General features: G+C 51.1%; 1 protein-coding gene and 1 pseudogene across 8 annotated transcripts in view; one reads left to right on the plus strand and one right to left on the minus strand.

Annotated features, from left to right (window-relative positions):
- Positions 1-22,532, plus strand: part of RGS12 (regulator of G protein signaling 12) — a 162,448-nt gene that overhangs the window by 126,478 nt on the left and 13,438 nt on the right. For 7 of the 8 annotated variants that reach the window (XM_064286176.1, XM_064286175.1, XM_064286178.1 and 4 more), the window contains 9 exons: positions 5,690-5,859; positions 6,409-6,501; positions 7,390-7,533; positions 8,360-8,539; positions 8,831-8,984; positions 10,965-11,041; positions 13,782-13,973; positions 14,329-14,402; positions 15,031-15,157. In XM_064286176.1, the coding sequence (XP_064142246.1) occupies positions 5,690-5,859; positions 6,409-6,501; positions 7,390-7,533; positions 8,360-8,539; positions 8,831-8,984; positions 10,965-11,041; positions 13,782-13,973; positions 14,329-14,402; positions 15,031-15,157 (1,211 nt within the window). The remainder of the gene's footprint in view (positions 1-5,689; positions 5,860-6,408; positions 6,502-7,389; positions 7,534-8,359; positions 8,540-8,830; positions 8,985-10,964; positions 11,042-13,781; positions 13,974-14,328; positions 14,403-15,030; positions 15,158-22,532) is intronic. The other variant, XM_064286177.1, reaches the window with a different exon arrangement.
- LOC100667964 (Golgi apparatus membrane protein TVP23 homolog B-like) lies at positions 20,449-22,278 on the minus strand (annotated as a pseudogene).

The following is a 22,532-nucleotide window of genomic DNA, read 5'->3' on the forward strand; positions in this document are numbered from 1 at the left end:
ATGGCTGCAGTAGGAAGGGCCCTTTGCTTGAATCCTGGTTTGCTCTCCTGAGGCCCTGAGCCCACTGGTCCTTGAATTAAGCTCTGTCTGCTCCGTGGCCTCCTTCACTGCCCTCCAGGCCTCTGGCTAAGACTGTCCTGGGTCGCGGACCACGATGGATGTGGCTGGGCCTCTGCCCTGCTCTCAGCACGTGGTTTGGATCAGGCTTAGACTGGAAAGATGAGTGCCGCCTCCTCCCAAACCAGGGATTGTCACTGCTTCATTGGCCAGCCCTATTCCTAGTCTTCTCTTGTCCTCTGGTCCCTCGTCACTGATGAAAGGACTTTCAACAGTGGACCCAGAGCTGGGATGGAACAACCCACTCCACTGGGATTCATCCAAGGCCTCACAGCTCACAGCATGCACTTTGCATGGGGCACAGCTGGTGGCTTGCAGCACTCACGCCAGTGGGTGCTAGGAACAGGTGAAAAGGCGAAACGGGAACATAGAAGATAATAACACTTCATGTGAAGTTACTGTGCTAGCTGAAGCCGAGGGCCTCACGACAGCGGCAGGTCAGGACTGCTCGTGGCAACCTGTCAGCAGGCGTGGCTCTGCCCGGGGCCGCCCTCATCCTAGGACCCGGTGGGAACTGCCCCTGTTGGGGTGTGCTGTTCTTACACAGGAGGGATACGCTTAGTGGCAGAAATTCGTGACAGCAGCTCGGCCTCTGCTTGGGACCGGCCTATGTCCCTTCCTCTCAACCTCCGTGGGAAGGCCCTGAGGTCATGGGCCAGAGGGAAGGGGTGGGAGGGCATACATTCAGGACCAGGGAGACACCAGCATGCTGTCTCCACCAGCCTGGCTGAGGGGCACGGGCCTCCAGAGTGCTTCCCCTTTTCTCCCTGAAGAGGAGTGTGTGCCTCCAGAGCTTATATAGATGGTAGTGGGACCAGGGGTGGTTAACTGCCACATGTGGCCACTTAGGACAGACCCCATGTCGTGACCTGTGTCCACATAGGGAGGAAACCTAGGTGTCACATCACAACATAGGGCAAGGCAGCTGCACACAGAGGCTCTTGGGTGTGGGCTGTTCTGAAGAGGAGTGCTACACACAGAGACACACACCATGGGCACAGCCCAGAGAGGTCCCTCTGTGCCCAGGGGTCCTGCACACAGAGGCGCACACCGCAGGGCGCAGCCCAGCAAGGCCCCTCCGTGCCCAGGGGTCCTGCACACAGGCGCACACCACGGGCACAGCCAGAGAGGCCCCTCCATGCCCAGGGGTCCTGCACACAGAGGCACACACCATGGCCACAGCCCAGCGAGGCCCCTCTGTGCCCAGGGCCCTGATCCCTCTCAGACTTGATGCGCGCTCTCTTCGGTCTGGATGCTTGTGCTCGACGCCGTATTTGCCAAACGCATCCACTCTTATTGCTGTGTGCTGTGGGAGTGTGTGCATGTGCGTGAGTGTGTGTGCAATTTTGGTTCATGGTTGCTGTCTTAGGCTGAGATCTCAAGAGGAGCAAAACCGTTGTCCAAAAAAACAAAACCAAACCCACTGCCGTCGAGTCAATTCTGACTCATAGCGACCCTATAGGACAGAGTACAACTGCCCCATAGAGTTTCCAAGGAGCGCCTGGCGGATTCAAACTGCTGACCTCTTGGTTAACAGCCGTAGCACTTAACCACTACGCCACCCGGGTTTCCAAAACCACTGTAGCCTATATAAATATATGTGTGTGTTTATATATATCCATGTATATGTATATATGTATATATATATGTGTGTGTGTGTATATATATAATTGTTGTTAGGTGCTGTCGAGTCGGTTCCACCTCATAGTGACCCTATGTATAACAGAACGGAACACTGCCCGGCCCTCACAATCGTTGCTATGCCTGAGCCCATTGTTGCAGCCACTGTGTCAGTCCATCTTGGCCCTCTACTTTAACAAGTATGATGTCCTTCTCCAGGGACTGATCCCTCCTACTAACGTGTCTAAAGTATGTGAGACGTAGTCTTGCCATCTTTGCTTCTAAGGAGTATTCTGGTTGTACTTCTTCCAAGACAGAGTTGTTTGTTCTTCTGGCAGTCTGTGGTATATTGTATATTCAATATCCTTCGCCAACACCACAATTCAAAGGTGTCAGTTCTTCTTCTGTCTTCCTTATTCATTATCCAGCTTTCACGTGCATATGATGCAATTCAAGATACCATGGCTTGGGTCAGGCGCACCTTAGTCTTCAGGGTGGCATCTTTGCTCTTCAGCACTTTAAAGAGGTCCTTTGCAGCAAATTTGCCCAATGCGATGCGTCTGTTGATTTCTTGACTGCTGCTTCCGTGGCAGTTGATTGTGGATCCAAGTAAAATGAAATCCTTGACAACTTCAGTCTTTTCTCCGTTTATCATGATGTTGCTCATTGGTCCAGTTGTGAGGATTTTTGTTTTCTTTATGTTGAGGTGCAATCCGTACTGAAGGCTGTGGTCTTTGATCTTCATTAGTAAGTGCTTCAAGTCCTCTTCACTTTCAGCAAGCAAGGTTGTGTCATCTGCATAACGCAGGTTGTTAATGAGTCTTCCTCCAATCCCGATGCCCCGTTCTTCTTCATATAGTCCAGCTTCTCAGATTATTTGTTCAGCATACAGATTAAATAGGTATGGTGAAAGAATACAACCCTGACGCACACCTTTCCTGACTTTAAACCAATCAGTATCCCCTTGTCCTGTCTGAACAACTGCCTCTTGACCTATGTAAAGGTTCCTCACGAGCACAATTAAGTGTTCTGGAATTCCCATTCTTCGCAGTGTTATCCATAGTTTGTTATGATCCACACAGTCGAATGCCTTTGCACAATCAATAAAACACAGGTAAACCTCCTTCTGGTATTCTCTGCTTTCAGCCAGGATCCATCTGACATCAGCAATTATATCCCTGGTTCCACGTCCTCTTCTGAAACTGGCCTGAATTTCTGGCAGTTCCCTGTCTATGTATTGCTGCAGCCATTTTTGAATGATCTTCAGCAAAATTTTGCTTGTGTGTGATATTAATGATATTGTTCTATAATTTCCACATTCAGTTGGATCACCTTTCTTGGGAATAGGCATAAATATGGATCTCTTCCAGTCAGTTGGCCAGGAAGCTGTCTTCCATATTTCTTGGCGTAGACAAGTGAGCACCTCCAGCACTGCATCTGTTTGTTGAAACCCTCACGTGTCTGTCAGTTTGTCGTACTGCGGGGGCTTGCGTGTTGCTGTGATGCTGGAAACTATGCCACCGATATTCAGATACCAGCAGGGTCACCCATGGAGGGCAGGTTTCAGCTCAGCTTCCAGACTAAGACAGACTAGGACGAGGTTTTCCTTGTAGGCGTATGGTATTTTCCTATTACTGACAGCATTGTACTTCAGGATAGATCTTGAAATGTTCTTTTTGACGATGAATGCGATGCCATTCCTCTTCGAGTTGTCATTCCCAGCATAGTAGACCATATGATTGTCTGATTCAAAATGGCCAATACCAGTCCTTTTCAGCTCACTAATGCCTAGGATATCAATCTTTATGTGTTCTATTTCATTTTTGATGATTTCCAATTTTCTTAGATTCATACTTCGTACATTTCAGGTTCCAATTATTAATGGATATTTGCAGCTATTTCTTCTCATTTTGAGTCGTGCCTCATCAGCAAATGAAGGTCCCGAAAGCTTTACTCCATCCATGTCATTAAGGTCGACTCCACTTTGAGGAGGCAGCTTTTCCCCAGTCACCTTCTGAGTGCCTTCCAACCTGGGGGGTTCATCTTCCAGCACTATATCAGACAGTGTTCCGCTGCTATTCATAGGTTTTCACTGGCTAATGCTGTTCAGAAGTAGACTGCCGGGTCCTTCTTCCTAGTCTGTCTTAGTCTGGAAGCTCAGCTGAAACCTGTCCTCCATGGATGACCCTGCTGGTATCTGAACACTGGTGGCATAGCTTCCAGCATCACAGCAACATGCAAGCCCCCACAGTACGACAAACTGACAGACTCATGGGGTGTGTATGTGTATATATATATATATATGTGTGTGTGTGTATATGCATGTGTGTATATATGTGTATACATATATATAGGTGATGCAATGGTTAAGGCGCTCAATTGCTAACTGACAGGTCGCCGGTTCAAAACCACCAGCGGTTCTGTGGGAGAAAGATGTGGCAGTCTGCTTCTGTAGAGATTTATAGCCTTAGAAACCCTAGGGGGTCACTGTGAATCGGAATCAACTCAACGGCAGTGGTTTTTTTTTTTTTTTTTGGTTTATATTTATATAAAGGAAACCCTAGTGGTGTAGTGGTTAAGTGCTACAGCTGCTAACCAAGAGGTCAGCAGTTTGAATCTGCCAGGTGCTCCTTGGAAACTCTATGGTGCAGTTCTACTCTGTCCTATCGGGCTGCTATGAGTCGGAATCGACCCGACAGCAGTGGGTTTAGTGGGTATCTATATAAAGTGAGACGTGAGAGAGTGAGAGAGATTTGTCTCAAGGAAATGGCTTACACAGTTGTGGAAGCAGGCAAATCCCAAATCCATGAGTTAGGCATCAGGTTGGAGGCTTGTCCTGCCTCGTGGTTGCAGGGGCTGACAAACCCAAGATCAGCAGGTCAGATGGCAGGCTGCTGGCTTATGGGGTTGGGGAGCAGGCATATTCCAAAGCTGCAGCTGAGGTGCCAGGCTGCTGGCTCACGGGGTTGGGAAGCAGGCATATCCCAAACCTGCAGCTGAGGTGCCAGGCTGCTGGCTCATGGGGTTGGGAAGCAGGCATATCCCAAAGCTGCAACTGAGGTGCCAGGCTGCTGGCTCATGGGGTTGAAAAGCAGGCGTATCCCAAAGCTGCAACTGAGGTGCCAGGCTGCTGGCTCACGGGGTTGGGGAAGCAGGCGTATCCCAAAGCTGCAGCTGAGGTGCCAGGCTGCTGGCTCACGGGGTTGGGGAAGCAGGCGTATTCCAAAGCTGCAGCTGAGGTGCCAGGCTGCTGGCTCACGGGGTTGGGGAAGCAGGCGTATTCCAAAGCTGCAGCTGAGGTGCCAGGCTGCTGGCTCACGTCCCAAGAACCAGAGGCAGAGGATGATGAGTCAGATACAGAAGCTGGAGAGAGATGTGCCAGAAAACCCATATATGTTGGATGCAGGCCACACCCCCAAGAAAACCAATTGACTTTCAGTTGATTGGCGGCTCACATCAGATCACAAAGTGGAGGATGATTACACAATACCTGCCAACCCACTGAGAATCATGGCCTAGCAAAGCTGACATGTAACCTTAACCCCATGGCCACGGTCTGCCGTGGTTAGCTTGTGTGCACGTGTGTGTGATTGTGTGTGTAAGTATGCATGAATGGTGTGTGGGTGACAGTGTACATGAGTGTGTGGGTGTGTTAATGAATATGAGTGAGTGTGCATGTGAGTGTGAATGAGTGTGTATAGTGTGTGTGTAGCTGTACCAAGGCGGGGTTTTGCTTTGCTCACTGCTGTGACCCCTGTTCCTAGACCAGCACTCAGCACTCAGCACTGTATGGATGCTCGGGACCTTTTCCTGCTTTAGAGAAAATGTGTTGGTGACCCCCCTCCCCAGCACCCAGTCTCCTTTGGGTGGCGGTGCTTGCTAGGCGAGTGTGCTGTTGCAGGCGCGCCCAGGCTGGGAGCAGGGCTGCAGTGGGTGTCTGTGTTGCCCGCAGAGCTGGACGGCGGTGACCTCAAGGACTGCGTGAGCAACCACAGCCTGAGCAGCAATGCCAGCCTCCCCAGTGTGCAGAGCTGCCGGCACCTGCGCGCCAGGAGGGTTGCCAGCTGGGCCGTGTCCTTTGAGCGCCTCCTCCAGGACCCTGTGGGCGTTAAGTACTTCTCTGTGAGTGTGGGGAGCCGCTGAGCCTGGAGAAGGGTCCCTGAACAGGAAGCTGCTCATCTCCACCCAGAGGAGGGGGTCATGCCAGGGGCAACCCTCATCCCTTGTATTCAGCCAGGCTTGGGACACCAGAAAGTAATGGCATGTTGAGTGACCGGGATAGGCCTGCCGGGCCCCAAGCAGCCCGTGGGGCAGGGGTCTCCTTCTCCCTGCGTCCCCCATCAAGGCCGGGGCAAGCACCCGGGGGTGGCTACTCCCTGCCTTCCCCCAGCTCCCCCTGACCTCCCAGCCCCCACTTGAGATCCCAGCAAGTACCATTTGAGCTTTGTGTAAGTGGCTCTTGGAAGACAGACGTGAGCACCAAAGTGGAGGTTCTCAGACTGCAGGCCGTGCCAGGATATCTTCAGGGCCAGGGTGAACTGTGGAGAGATGCCATCATGCCACCTGCCTGCACAGTGTGGGACGCCTAGGAATGAGCAGAGCAGCAGCGCGCAGGGGGACAGCTCCTCTCTCAGTGGTGACCACTGACGGTTGGCTGATGGTGTTTTTTAGGATTTCCTGAGGAAGGAGTTTAGCGAGGAGAACATTCTGTTCTGGCAGGCCTGCGAACGTTTCCATCATGTCCCTGCGCACGACAAACAAGAGGTACGTCTCCTTACACCTCAGAGCATGTGGCCAGCATCCAAAGTGGATGTGGAAATATTTCCACATGACTTTTCAAATATCATTTTCTTTTCAGAATAAATTTCCTAATATACATGATATTTAATTTTCCCTAAACATAGTCCGTTGAAACGGCTTTCACAGAAAACGCCCGTCAACAGATGCGCCTCCAGCTAGAGGGAAGCGTGCATTTAAAGGGCAGTGATGCGACAGTCGTAGGTGGAAGCATGCCCGAGAATGTCACTTTTGCAGCTTCCTCACATGGGGTCTTAGGCACTGAGCACTAGGAGGGTCTCGCGACACCCAGGCATGTGTGTGTGGCAGGACGGGCCCAGGGCCTCTTCGGTGGGTGCCCTGGCAGGCATCTGGTACAGTGTCCTCCATGGCTCACGCCCTCCCCCGTGCCCACTAACGGGGAGAGATCCACCCCAGCCCATGCTGCCTGGATCCACTGCTTAGACTCAGAGTCTGCCCTGTGCCCATGCTTCCCAAGAACAATCTGTCACAGTCACATGCACATGTATACACATGCACACACACACACGTGTGGTGACATGAAGATGCCTCCTGCCGTGGGATGCTTAAAGTGGTCATTTGAGAACTATGGTGGAACTGATTCAGTGAGCATTTTAATACTGGTGGCACTTTTATTTATCCATTCAAGCAAGAAATGTTTACGTTCTCGTGCCTGGAACTGTCGAGCATAGGGACACAGCAGCAAAACCACACAAAGCACACACACTCTCACACATACACACGCTCAGTCATTCACAGACACACACACACACTCACAGACACACACACACGCACGGGCACACGCACAGGCAGGCGTGGAGCCAGCGTATCTGCTCACGCGCTGTCACCCGTCAGCTCTCCTACAGGGCCCGGGAGATTTTCAGTAAGTTCCTGTGCAGCAAAGCCACCACCCCCGTCAACATTGACAGCCAGGCACAGCTGGCGGACGACATCCTCAACGCCCCGCACCCTGACATGTTCAAGGAGCAGCAGCTCCAGGTACTTCACCCACCTCCGCTCCTGCAGGGCTCCTGCGGGGCTCCTGCAGGGCTCCTGCGGGGCTCCTGCGGGGCTCCTGGCGGGGCTGGATGACGGGCTGGCCATGCAGAATGGGGACCTGTACACAAGGCCCAGGCGGAGAGGGATGTGTGGGTTGAGAGGAGCCCGGGTTATAATGCCCATGGGGCCTTGGGCTCAGAGGGAGGCAGACGGATGTGAGGCCTTCCAAGGTCGTGTAAGAAGCCCTTGGACCCTGCAGTGGGACACACAATCACGTGCCCACATATGTGTGTATGTGTGGAAACCACAAATTCACATGTGACCATACAGGCATGTCTGGATTTGTAGAAATTTTACAACATCACTGTGATGAAAACGTATACCATAGACCTAAATGTATTTATAACATGTGTTCCAAAAAGCTTCCCACTGGCCTGCTGCTAAGTCACATGAATAATGTAAAAAAACTGGGAGGAAGGTCATTTCAGGTTCATTCTCAGTTCCTTTAGGCGGCCAGTTGCTTTTGGTTCCACTCTTAGCCAACCAAAAGTGCTGGTCCTGAAAGCTTGCACGCTGGTTGTCTGTGTCCACCTGTGGGGCTGGCTTATCTAAGGTCTGGGAGTCAGCCAGGTGTACAAGTGATAAAGGGCTGATTTGTGAGGAGAAGGGGTGCCAAACGTTGGGAGCAATGGGAAGCGGCTCAGTGCCAGGGGCCTGGGGTGGGGGCGATGGTGTTCCTCCGGAACAGCCACGGGCGCCTGGCCCTGTGGCGGAGGGACGTGCCCCCCTACTCCTGTCTCTGCTTTCCGCTGCGCTGACTCCTCAGATTTTCAACCTGATGAAGTTCGACAGCTACACGCGTTTCCTGAAGTCGCAGCTGTACCAGGAGTGCATCCTGGCCGAGGTGGAGGGCCGCTCGCTGCCCGACGCACAGCAGGTGCCCAGCAGCCCAGCCTCCAAGCACAGCGTCGGCTCAGATCACTCCAACGTCTCCACGCCCAAGAAGGTGCCCTCTGGCCTGGTGGCCTCCCCTAGTGACACAAGAGCTGTCCACGGGAAGAGAAAATAAACGCCCACGTCCGTTCACACTTCCCCTAGCACTGAGGGTCAGCGTTCCTCAGCCCTCGACCTTCAGAAGGAGCCTCATGCTGAGACTCTGAGCCAATGGTGGGAGGGAAGGCTCTGGATGGCTCCACAGGGCACTTTCACGGCTATTCAGTCTCAGATAACATACTCCATCTACGGTAATACTAAGTAACATTACATCGCCTTAACCAAGTGTTTAATTTGACGACAGTTAAGTGGAAAATCGAAATCCGGGAGATCCCTGAATGAAGACTTGGGGGAGGAAGACGGTGAGAAGAAACGCAAGGGAGCCTTCTTTTCCTGGTCAAGAAACAGGAGCACGGGGCGGTCCCAGAAGAAAAAGGAGCACAGCGACCCTTCGCACGGTGGGTGTGTGGTGTCACCTGCGCCTGTGGCATGTGGATGGGGTCTGGGCATGAGGCACGGTCTTCTGAGGGGGCCAGCGGGCCGTGGGAGGAAATGCAGTGATGTGTTTGCATGCCTGGTGCGAGGGAGGCAGACCAACCAGAGTACGTGGGAGGGCTCCTTTCAGTGGGGACAGAAATAGGTGGGAGCTGGAGCCAAGCCGACGAGCTCAAGTGATGGCCGGTCACACGTGGGGATGGCCAGCTCGCCTTTTGCTGGCAGCAGTGTGACTGTCCTAGAGAGCCCCTGCAGCCAGGCAGGCGAGGCTCTGTGGGCAGTGGGGCAGGAGCAAGGTCAGAGGGAAGAGCAGAAAAAGAGACAACACATTTATACCAGGTGCTAGCAAGCATAGAGGCCCTGGGTGGGCTCGACTACTAACGGAAAGGTTGCCAGTTTGGGCCCACCCCAAGGTGCCTCAGGAGACAGGCCTGGCCATATGCTTCCAAACAGTGGCAGTCTTGACGGACCTATGGAGCAGTTGTACTCTGCACACTTGGGGTCGCCAGGAGTTAGAATCCACCCCGTGGCAGCAGGTTGGTTTTGGTTTCTGAACGAGCGTGAACGAGTGTGAAGGAGGAAGGGTTTGAAAGGGCTCTCTTTAGATGTTTCCAAGAAGGGGATTATTTTTGGGGACAGTGTGGGGTCTAAGCCTGTGGTCCTCGCATTTTACAGGGAGGCATCCCCCTGAAAGAGCCCAAGACAAGCAAATCCAAGGGAGGCCAGTGAGGGGGCTCACCACAGTGTTGTCATGACAACAGCCCCCATGGTTGTGGCCCGTGCCAAACGCTTGTATGTTTAAGACTTTATCTCCCTTCAGAGCAGCCTGCAGTGTAGGTGTTCTCACCCCCTTCCCAGGAGAAAGGGTCAGGGCTTCTCCCTGGGCTGGGACGCCCCACGACCACGGCCTGTGCTGTGGTGACCAGCGCAGCCCAGCCTGGGAGGCCCCACGATGACGGCTGGTGCTGTGGTGACAAGTGCAGGTGAGCGTCGAGAAAAGAGGCAGCAGAAGAGGTAGAGCTTCCTACTGGTGCCAGACCTCTGGGAGGAACTTGGAGCTCCCGAGTACCTGGGAGACGGAGGTGCCAATTGCCTGCAGCCTGTCCACTCAGGCAGGACCCCAAGACCGGGGTCCCCAGACCTGGGAGACAGGGGTGCCAATTGCCTGCAGTCTGTCCACTGGAGCAGGACCCCAAGGCCGGGGTCCCCAGACCTGGGAGATGTTTAAGGAGCTGCCTGGAAAGGGTGAATGCAGGACTCCCCTCGGAAATTCTGCCTTGGTTGGCCTGGGTGGGACCAGGGGATCTGTTGCCATTGGAAAGTGTGTCAGTGATTCTAAAAGTCGGGGATTTGGGAGCCGCCGTCCTGGTGCCCCCCGGCTCCCCTCAGGCCCTGCGTGAGGCATGACTTGGAAACGGTCACTGTGTATTTAAAAGTCGTTTCTCTGTCAGCGTTTTCATGGTTTTCCATGGTGACTGGCGATCCAATTGCCACTCCCTCCAGGACTTCACAGGAAAAACGTGTGAAAAGAAGTCATTTGTAAAGCCTTTGACCCCCTGCTGGGGGGTGTTTGCTGCTGGCCACAGGGGCAGCTTTCACTGGGCCCAGACACCACATGTGGAGATAAACATGCCAGATTAGGCAAGAGAAGGTCTGAGGCCCTGTGCAAGCAAGGGCAGGGCGTGAACGGGACACGGGGCAGCGTGTCTGCTCGGCCGTGGGCCGCTGTGTTAATGAGATCCGGACTCCTGTCAGTGGTGGGAAGATGCATTTGACTGTCAGTAAAGTGGTGCGTGGGTGGGGTTTTTAGGTTGGTCTCTGTCCTTTATGTGCACCTGCTCATCCTTGGGGAGAAGGAACAAATAAATGGGGTTTCTGTGTGAAGTGAAAACGACGGAAGCTGTCATTTCCTGATCCGCCCGCGTCCCTTGTTTCCCGAGCAGACCCCCTTCATGCCAACGGAGGCCTGTGCCGCAGGGAGTCCCGGGGCTCCACGTCCTCTGCAGGGAGCCTGGACCTGGTAAGTCTCCCCCTTCCCGCTCCGGGGCCAGGGGGGTGCACAGGTGACTGACAGACCAGCGTCACTGCCCGCCCAGGGTGCCACCCTGCCATGTCCACCTTGTAAGGGTACGGCCTTGTGCTAACCACAAGCAGATGTGTGTCCTCATCTGTATGCAGACGTGTGTGCTTATCCACATGTGGATGTGTGTGGTCATCTGTGTGCAGACGTGTGTGCTTATCTGTGTGCAGACATGTGTGCTCATCGGTGTGTGGACGTGTGTGCTCATCTGTATGCGGATGTGTGTGCTCAACTGTGTGCAGACATGTGTGGTTATCTGCGTGCAGATATATGTGCTTATCTGTGTGCAGACGTGTGCTCATCCGTGTGCAGACATATGTGCCCTCATCCGTGTGCACAGCTCTCATCCGTGGGCTGCCATCAAGGCATGAATCCCCTGTGAGAAGGCTCTACAGTGCTGTGTGTCTGGTGTGAGCCAGCCCTGTGCTGGCTCCCCACCTCTCAGCTGTCAGGCCCCCAGGTACAGCCAAGGTGACTGTTGTCACCCTGTTTGGAGGTCAAGGCCCTGAAGCGACTTGCCTGGCCATGCCACGGTAAGGGGCAGGGTCAGACTCCAGCCCGCCTCGCTGATCCCCTAAGCCTGTGAGCGTGTTCCTGCGTATAGCCCCTCTGCGTGCAGCCCTGTGGGGTGGGGAACGTTCAGAAGGCAAGTCAAGAGGGAGGCGCTGGAAGGTCTGCCTTTGGATCTCTGAGGACTTGAGCACCCGGCTGAGTCTCTGAGGCTTGGGAGGTGATGAGAGGACGCTGCCAGAGGCCTTCCCAGGGAATGACGTGGCCTAGGTGGGATTTGGGGTGCTACCACATTGACAGTGACTACGCATGACAGAGAAGTGAACCCAAGACGAATGGGAGGATGAGTTTCAGGAAAGTGGGGTGTGTCCAGAAGAGAGGGCAGGAACTGGGACAGACCTGCCCTTGGAGGGCCGCCACCCGCCTGCACTCGTGTGGGGCTTTGAAGTTTGCAGCAGAAACGGGAGGTGACAGGAAGCCCTTTCGAGGGTAGGCACTCATGAGGGAAGGCTCACTGGGAGGAAGAAGGCCAGCCTGCTCTGCGGCCCTGGGCGTGTCATCAGAGCCTCAGGGCTGCCAGCAAAGGGACCTTTAACGGGTGTCCGGGCAGTTGGCCTGGCACGCGGGCAGCACTGCCTGACGGAGGCATTGGTCACTGCCCAAGTCCCAGCTTTACCGGGTGCCTGGGCAGTCAGCCTGGTGGGTGGGCACCACTGCCTGGCGGAGGCATTGGTCACTGCCCAGGTCCCAGCTGCTTGCTGCAGGCTGAGAGCAGAGCCCTGGGAAGCCCGGGACTGGGACCCTGAGATGTGATTCTGTGTCTGGAGGGATGGGGTGTGCTCCTCAAACTGAAAGTACTTTTGAGTTTACTTTCTAAATCTTTTTGTTCTTGTTTAGTTAACATTTCTTAGGACTCCCACTAAGAGGAAACAAACTGTTTTGGGGTCCAGCGCTTTGTCTTGGTGACATGTTTGAATATCCCGTTAAAGCCTGCATTCTCTGTGCTTCTGCCCGGGTGGCCTGTGGGCCCCTCCTTACCCAGCGGCCTCCAGCCTGGCCAGCCACCGCTGAGTAAGGAGCCGTGCATTTTCTCACTGTGCCCTCTCCTGTCCCCCTGCTAATTGGCTGGTCTGGTCTCCTCTGAGGCCCGGGCAGGACGTGCTAGTATGTTGGCTGATGTGACTTTTGAAACGTCAGCACCAGCATCGTGGTCATTTGAAATTGCCAGGCAGCATGATTAACGTGGAAGGTTATTTCTTGTGGAGTGATGGCAAGCAGCATTTGAAGCTGTAAGGTTTTATCATGCATTAGTTAGCTACTGCTGCCTGGAACCCACTTGGAAACTCGGCAGCTTAAAATGGTATTTCTCACTGCTCTGAACCTGTGGGCCAGCAGGCTTCTGCTGACTGGGGCCCTACTGACCTTGGCTGACCTCATCACGTGTCCATCAGTGGCCATGTCCGCTGGGGCGACTGGTCGAAGCTGGCCTCACTTACGTGTCTGGCCCTTGTGCGTCCAGCCCCAGGCCCCCGGGCCTCCAGCCAAAAGGCCAAGAGTATCAGGTGGAGGCCAGCACCCCAGACCGGGTGGGCACCCTGGGTTCCATCTCCGGCCTTCAGAGTGCAACCAGTATGCCTCATCTGCACCCCCACACGGTTAGAGATGGCCCTCAGCCAGGTTGTTCCTTGTCACAGATGGCCTGAGGGATGCTGGGAGGCCCCATCTGCTCCAAAGAGCAGAAACACGACCCCTGACCCCACGGTGCCTACTCGTCACCCTGACTTAAGAGATGGCCGGGCGGAGGGGGTCCCGAGGTCCAGGTCTCAGCTGAGGAGTTGAGGGTGGTGCAGCACCACGGAGTGAGGAGAAGGGGCTAACCCACATGAGCCCTGGGCTCAGCTGCCGTCCCTGGACAGCATCCTGTGTGGCTGTGACACAGAGCGTGTGTGTCGTGGGTGGGCGTGAGGGATGGAACGTCGTGGGTGGGCGTGGGGGGCACTGGGTCATGGGTGGGCGTGGGGGATGTGGTGTCATGGGTGGGTGTGGGGGATGGGGTGTCATGAGTGGGCCGGGGGTACGTGCATTGTGGATGCGCGTGTGGCAGTGATGCGATGGCTGGGCCCCTGATGCCAGGCGAGCTGAATCCTCACTACACTGTCTCCTGCCCCAGACGGAGGCCGGCAGGTCCCCAGCACCCGAGCAGGAGAAGGCCAAGCACTGTCGCGTCCACCTCCCTGATGGCACAGTCTGCGCAGTGCCCGTCAGGGTGGGCGCCTCCATCAAAGAGGCCCTGGCTGGACTCTGTGAGCGGCATGGCATCAACGGCGCAGCCGTGGACCTCTTCTTGGTCGGTGGAGACAAGGTATGTGTGCCTACGCGTTCTAGAATGATCTGTCTCTGTGGGGGACTGGTGAGTGGACTTGTCTTGGTATGAAGTAGAGCTGCCCATTATCTCCCACCAGCCTTGTCAGGCACTAACGCTCACCTACGTCCTGTGGGCCTGGCTCAACCGTGTGTTGATGTTGGCCCAAGCGAGCATTAGGCTGGGCTACCGGGAGGTTTGCATGGCAGCGTTGGGAAGCAAACTCTCTGCTGGGCCCTTGTGGAGGCTGCCCTTGTTCAGCACAGCTGTGTGCCCGAGCACATGGTTCCAAGCTCGGGGGGTGCTTGCTTCTGCCCCTGCTGACCGTGCTGTCTGTTCCTTCCCGCTTCTCCAGCCTCTAGTGCTGCAGCAAGACAGCAGCATCCTGGAGTCCAGGGACCTGCGCCTGGAGAAGCGCACGCTGTTCCGGTAAGAGCACCGCATGCCCTGTCACGGGCGCCGAGAGCCTCGCGGCGCTTGGTTTCCCCCGGCCTCCCCAGGGTCGCGTTCTGCCGGGCTCTCTTACCAGGTAGCTGTACAGCTGGTACATGATTGGTTAGCGCAGGGATGTCAGCAGGCCCCCCACCCCACCAGAAGCTTGGCAGCGGGGGTGGGGGAGGGGAGGGAGGCAGAGGGGGCTCCCAGGCAGTTCCCAGGACCCCCAGGAGCCAGGGAATTGCTTTCCTTCCTGCCCCTGGCAGAAGGTGGCCCTGGTTCTGCAGCCGCCCTGTGGCACAGCACTGCTCCCAGGCCCTGGGAGGGGAGGGCAGGCAGCCTGCTGTCATCTTGGCCGGATGCCAAGGAGGGTCTTGGCCAGCTCACAGGCACTGGTGAGTCCTGCTCTGCGACAGGTGTCTGTCCCTTGTTCAACCTTCGTGTCAACATTAGAAAAGTCACTTCCAGACTCCTCACCTGGAAGGAGGCCTTAAACACACAGAAGCTGTGGCTGGATGTAGCCTGAGCACTGACACAGGATCTGGGGACTAGGTACCAACCAACATGAGATGGACCCGTATTTGCAGTGAATATTTTGCCTCTCTTCCCTCTCCCCCAACAGGCTGGATCTTGTCCCCATTAATCGATCGGTAGGGCTAAAGGCCAAGCCCACCAAGCCGGTCACGGAGGTGCTGCGGCCGGTGGTAGCCAAGTATGGCCTGGACCTGCGCGACCTTGCTGTGCGGCTGGTGAGTGTTGCTACCGCGTTGCATCTGTGGTCACTCCCCAGTGGACACCCATGCCTGCGCAATGCTTCATGGTGCCTGCTCTCCTCACAGAGGATGCCTGGTGGACACTGGGGACAGTTAGGAAGATGTGTCCAGTGTCCTCTGCAGCCCCGGGCTGGGGAGATGACCTCTGCAGCCCCACTGCTCCCTCCCACCAAGTGGAGACAGTCCTAGTCACCTGTGCTCTGGTCATTCTACACAGGGTCTTGGGTTGATGGTTAAGGTGAAGGGTCCCGGGTTGATGTTTGAGGTGGAGGGTTTTGGGTTCATGTTTGAGGAGAAGTGTCTCGAGTTTGAGGTGAAGGGTATCTGGTCGATGTTTGAGGTGGAGGGTCTTGGATTGATGTTTGAAGGGGTGGGTCCCAGGTTGATGTTTGAGGTGGAGGGACTTGGGTCGATGCTCGAGGTGGAGGATCTTGCATTGATGTTTGAGGTGGAGGGTCTTGGGTTGATGTTTCAGGGGAGCAATCTCAGGTTTCAAGTGAAGGGTACCAGGTTGATGTTTGAGGTGGAGGATCTTGGGTTGATGCTTCAGGGGAGCAATCTCAGGTTTCAAGTGAAGGGTACCAGGTTGATGTTTGAGGTAGAGGGTCTTGAGTTGATGTTTGAGGCCTGGCTTTGGTTCAGGAAAACCAAAATGAGGAAAATAAAGAGAAAAAGGCAGCTGGTCTCCACACTCACAGAGGGTCAGGTGACCATCAGAGCTGGCAGCCCCACACACTTGTGGACACTGCATATTGGGCGTGGCCATTGGGCATGTGGCTGACACTGTATACGCGTTACCTCATTTAATTTCCATACGCCTCACCTACGCTTTTTAGACTTAGAATCAAGATGGCACTTCCACGCAGGGCCGCCCCATCGCAGGACAAGGTTAAGGAATAAAGCCATGTTAGGACAGGCAGAAATGGATGTGCTGGAGGACAGAGTTCCCCGTGGCTTCCATCCTTGTGCTCAGATGGTTCTTACGAGAGGATTCGGTGGGTGGTGTGGCTTGTGAGACCTCCTCCATGTTAACAGGAACTAATTATCCTGTTCTGTTATGTTCCACATGCGTCTGTCAGCTTGTCACAGCTTGTGTGTTGCTGTGATGCTGGAAGCTATGCCATCGGTATTCAGATACCAGCAGGGTCACATGTGGTGGACAGGTTTCAGCTGAGCTTCCAGACTAAGACAGACTAGGAAGAGGGACTTGGCAGTCTATTTCTGAAAAGAATTAGCCAGTGAAAGCCTTATGAATAGCAGCGGAACATTGTCTGATATAGTGCTGGAAGATGAGCCCCGCACGTTGGAAGGCACTCAAAAGGTGACTGGGGAAGAGCTGCTTCCTCAAAGTAGAGTCGACCTTAATGATGTGGATGGGGCAAAGCTTTCGGGATCTTCATTTGCTGGTGTGGCACGACTCAAAATGAGAAGAAACAGCCGCAAACATCCATTAATAATCAGAATGTGGAATGTATGAAGTATGAATCTAGGAAAATTGGAAATCATTGAAAATGAAATGGAACGCATAAACATCAATATCCTAGGCGTTATTAGTGAGCTGAAATGGACTGGTGTTGGCCATTTTGAATTGGACAATCATAAGGTCTACTATGCTGGCATGACAACTTGAAGAGGAATGGTGTTGCATTCATTGCCAAAAAGACCATTTCAAGGTCTATCCTGAAGTACAGCGCTGTCAATGATAGGATAATATCCATATGTCTACAAGGAAGACCAGTCAATATGACTATTACTCAAATTTATGCACCAACCACTAGGGACAAAGATGAAGAAATTGAAGATTTTTACCAACTTCTACAGCCTGAAATTGATCGACCATGCTATCAGGATACATCGATAATTACTGATGCTTGGAATTAGAAAGCTGGAAACAAAGAAGGGTTGATAGTTGGAAAACATGGCCTTAGTGATAGAAACAATGCGGAAGATGGAATGATAGAATTTTGCAAGACCAACGACGTCTTCACTGCAAATATCTTATTTCGCCAACATAAACAGCGACTATACACGTGGACCTCGCCAGATGGGATACACAGGAGTCAAATTGACCACATCTGTGGAACGAGATGATAAAGAAGCTCAGTATAATCATTCAGAAGGCCAGGGGCCAACTTTGGAACAGACCATCTATTGCTCATATGCAAGTTCAAGTTGAAACTGAAGAAAATCAGAGCAAGTCCACAAGAGCCAAAATATGACCTTGAGTATATCCCACCTGAATTCAGAGACCATCTCAAGAATAGATTTGACACATTGAAGACTAATGACCGAAGACCAGATGAGATGTGGGATGAAATCAAGGACATAATACAGGAAGAAAGCAAGAGGTCATTAAAAAGACAGGAAGGAAAGAAAAGCCCAAAGTAGATGTCAGAAGAGACTCTGAAACTTGCTCTTGAATGTCGAGTAGCTAAAGCCAATGGAAGAAATGATGGCATCAGAGAGTCGATCTGAAGATTTCAAAGGGTGGCTTGAGAAGACAAAGTAAAGTATTATAATGACATGTGAGAAGACCTGGAGATAGAAAACCAAAAGGGAAGAATACGCTCAGCATTTCTCAAGCTGAAAGAACTGAAGAAAAAATTCAAGCCTTGAGTTGCAATAGTGAAGGATTCAATGGGGAAAATATTAAACAACGCAGGAAGCATCAAAAGTAGATGGAAGGAATACCCAGAGTCACTGTACCAAAAAGAACTGGTTGACGTTCAACCATTTTGTGAAGTAGCATATGATCAGGAACCAATGAAGGAAGAGGTCCAAGCTGCTCTGAAGGCATTGGCGAAAAACAAGGCTCCAGGAACTGACGGACTATCAATTGAGATGCTTCAACAAACAGATGCAGCGCTGGAAGTGCTCACTTGCCTATGTCAAGGAATTTGGAAGACAGCTTCCTGGCCAACTGACTGGAAGAGATCCATATTTATGCCCGTTCTGAAGAAAACTGATCCAACAGAATGTGGAAATTATCAAACAGTATCATTAGTATCACATGCAAGTAAAATTCTGCTGAAGATCATTCAAATTTGGCTGCAAAAGTATATCGACAGGGAACTCCCAGAAGTTCAAGCTGATTCAGAAGAGGACGTGGCACCTGGGATATCATTGCTGATGTCAGATGGATCCTGGCTGAAAGCAGAGAATACCAGAAGGATGTTTACCTGTGTTTTATTTATTTTTTGGTAAACAGTCAAGTTTTATGCAAATATGAAGTTATACCCCTTCAAAGCTTCCATTCCAATAGACACTCAATTACACAAAACATCTTTTAAAGTCTTTTAAAAACTTTTAGCAATGTATAAATACAATCATAAAATAGTATGTTGATTAAAAGACTCCAACAAGGTTTACGGTACCTACAGCAGAATTTAGATTCCTACGATAGTTCGTGCAGGTTGGTTTAGTTTACAGGTAAATATATTGCTTTGTTTTAAGAAATATCATTAATACAAATGCATGATTTACAATATCCCATTATAGCAAGAAAAGAACAGATTGATAACACACAGGCCTTTGGGCATTTGCTATGCCAAGTACTTAAATGATTATTCTCACTATGATGTAAGAATAATATTCTCTGAGTGCTAAAAGATTTCTTTTGGCTGAGGACCACTGGAGAGCTTCCAGGAAATTCTGAAGTAAAATCAGGCTAACCTTTCCATAAGATAAAAAGAACGGCAGCAATCCCTAGGTATCCGTTAAATATAAGCTATGAAGATTCCATTTATATGAATTGAGCCTTAAGTATATGACTTGTTACAGATGAAAATAAAATTTTAGAAACTGGTTAACACCACTGGCCCAAATTTGGTTTTTACTTGTTTGTGTGTGTTCAGGATAAGGGTTATTTCTAAGGGAAAGATAAACCAAAGTGCTTACTCTTCCACGGAAGCAAAGCTTCTTCAAGTCATCAGCAGAAACAGATGTAAATACATAGAGCTTTAAGACTAAGCACAGCCTTCTGCAAGTAACTGTGGATCCAAACTCAAGGGTCTCCAGTACATGCGCCTATGAGCACAAGCACTGATTCACTTGGTACACGGATGCCACAGGGCTGTGGGTGCAAGGGACACCGCCAGGAAATTCCGACAGCATTTCTAGTGACACCATACCTTCAGTCCTCAACTGCCAGAAAGAAAATGAAAACCACTATTTTTTTAAAAAAATGCTAATTGTAAATGAAAAAACAAACCCAATACTACTCTTTGCAACATGTGCTGAGCTCTAAAAGGTTCAGAGTCAAGAATTTTTTCAGTCGTTCCCCAGTGAAACCGGGGATATCGTTGCTGATGTCAGATGGATCCTGGCTGAAAGCAGAGAATACCAGAAGGATGTTTACCTGTGTTTTATTGACTATGCAGAGGCATTCGACTGTGTGGATCATAACAAACTATGGATAACATTGCGAAGAGCGGGAATTCAGAACACTTAATTGTGCTCGTGAGGAACTTTTACACAGATCAAGAGGCAGTTGTTCAGACAACAAGGAGACACTGATTGGTTTAAAGTCAGGAAAGGTGTGCATCAGGGTTGTATCTTTTTACCATACCTATTCAGTCTGTATGCTAAGCAGATAATCCAAGAAGATGGACTATATGAAGAAGAACGGGGCATAGGATTGGAGGAAGACTCATTAGCAACCTTCTGGTCACAACAGACACCACAATTCTCAGTACTTCTCCCAACCCATTTATCAGGTGGCCTATAAGTCCTCATCTTTCCATCGCAGGGCGGTTGGGGGTGGAACCCCAGAAAAGGAAACTAAAACTTAACACGAGTCTTTCAACAGGCTATACCTCAGGTGCCCCCAGGCACTGAATTTAGACTTGAAGCCTTGACCACCAGGCCTATAGGACCCTCTGGACAAATAAGATCCTAAGCGGCTAACCACGGGGTCTTGCACTTGGAGGCTCCCTACAGTAGCCACCGGATATACGCTCCTTGAGCATCGGATTTTAGCTGCCTAATAACAGAGGCTCTCAGTGGTCCCCAGTTATACAGATGACACAACCTTGCTTGCTGAAAGTGAAGAGGACTTGAGGCACTTACTGATGAAGATCAAAGACCACAGCCTTCAGTATGGATTACACCTCAACATAAAGAAAACAAAAATCCTCGCAACTGGACTAATGAGCAACATCATGATAAGTGGAGAAAAGGTTGAAGTTATCGAGGATTTCATTTTACTTGGATCCACAACCAACAGCCATGGAAGCAGCAGCCAGGAAATCAAAAGACACATTGGATTGGGCAAACCTGCTGCAAAGGACTCCTTTAAAGTGTTGAAAAGAAGAGACGTCACCTTGAAGACTAAGGTGCACCTGACCCAGGCCATGGTATTTTCAATTGCATCATATGCATGTGAAAGCTGGACAGTGAATAAAGAAGACTGAAGAATTTATGCCTTTGAATTGTGTTGGCGAAGAATATTGAATATACCAGGGACTGCCAAAAGAACGAACTCATTTGTCTTAGAAGAAGTACAACCAGAATGCTCCTTAGAAGCAAGGATGGCAAGACTACGTCTTACATACTTTGGACATGTTGTCAGGAGGGATCAGTCCCTGGAGAAGGACATCATGCTTGGCAGAGTACGGGGTTAGCGGAAAAGAGGAAGACCCTCAACGAGATGGATTGACACAGTGGCTGCAACAATGGGCTCAAGCATAACAACAATTGTAAGGATGGTGCAGGACCGGGCAGTGTTTCGTTCTGTGGTATTTAGGGTTGCTGTGAGTCGGAACCGACTCAATGGCACCTAACAACAAAAACAACCCCAGTGTAACAGAATACCACAAGCTTTCATTCTTTAGGAAGTCTGATGATCTTCTGTGTTTTGTCTTAAAAACTGCTTTCCAAGATAAGAGGTAGCCATGCTGGTTAAATTCTTTCTGCTGCCTACTTTACATCCGATGTAGCCATACAGGTTGGCACCTTGGAGCACCACACCCATGATAACCACAGCCAACGTTTCGCTGTGGCGGAGAAAAGAGCACTGAAGGCAAATGTCACCCACAGCACTGAACACATAATAAGTCCTCACCAAAAAATTCTTCATTCAGCCTCTGAAGCAGTTTTGCTTGTCTTGAGAGGATGCCTTCCTGGACTCAAATACCCAATGGCTCTTTCCATCTTCTGCGATATGATTCCACCGATGCAGGCCAACCGTTAGTCTACCTGTAACATTCTTCACTACCCAAAAGTCACATGGCAACAAGATAATTGTTACCATACAGGCAATAACACTGCTGCTGAACGGTTCGCAGAGAAGATAGACTACAGCTGCGCTGACTCAAAGGGATAAATGGAAAAACGATGCCACTGGGTGTCTGATTTTGGATTTTTTTTGTCTATTAGCTGTGTCTTCTTCCACATCAAACAGTGAAGCGTCTTCAGTGTCTTCATTACTGTCCTGATGCAACATGGCCTACTGCGTTTCATCGGCTATGCAGGGGCATTCCACTGTGTGGATCATAACAAATTACGGGTAACATCGAGAAGAATGGGAATTCCAGAACACTTCATTGTGCTCATGAGGAGCCTATCATAAATCAGGAGGCAGTCATTAGAACAGAACAAACGGATACTGATTGGTCTAAAGTCAGGAAAGGTGTGCGTCAGGGTTGTATCCTCTCACCATACCTATTCAGTCTGTATGCTGAGCAAATAATCCGAGAAGCTGGACTATATGAAGAAGAACAGGGCATGAGGATTAGAGGAAGACTCATTAACAACCTGCATTATGCTTATGATACAACCTTGCTAGCTGAAAATGAAGAAGACTTGAAGCATTTATTGATAAAGATAAAAGACCACAGCCTTCAGTATGGATTACGTCTCAACATAAAATAAAAACCCTCACAACTGGACCAATAAACAACATCATGATAAACGAAGAAAAGATTGACATTGTCAAGGATTTCATTTTACTTGGATCCACAAGCAATACCCATGGAAGCAGCAATAAAGAAATCAAAAGACACATCGCATTGGGCCAATCTGCTACAAAAGATCTCTTTAAAGTGTTGGAAAACAAAGATGTCAACTTGAAGACTGAGGCGTGCCTGACCCAAGCCATGGTGTTTTCAGTGGCATCATATGCATGTGAAAGCTGGACAATAAATAAGGAAGACCGAAGAAGAATTGATGCCTTTGAATTGTGGTGTTGGCGAAGAATATTGAATATACCATGGACTGCCAAAAGGATGAACAAATCTGCCTTAGAAGAAGTGCAGCCAGAATGCTCCTTAGAAGCAAAGATGGCCAGGCTGCATCTCACATACTTTTGGACATGTTGTCAGGAGGGATCAGTCCCTGGAGAAGGACATCATGT

The sequence above is a fragment of the Loxodonta africana genome, chromosome 5, assembly GCF_030014295.1.
Source record: "Loxodonta africana isolate mLoxAfr1 chromosome 5, mLoxAfr1.hap2, whole genome shotgun sequence".
Taxonomy (NCBI): Eukaryota; Metazoa; Chordata; class Mammalia; order Proboscidea; family Elephantidae; genus Loxodonta; species Loxodonta africana.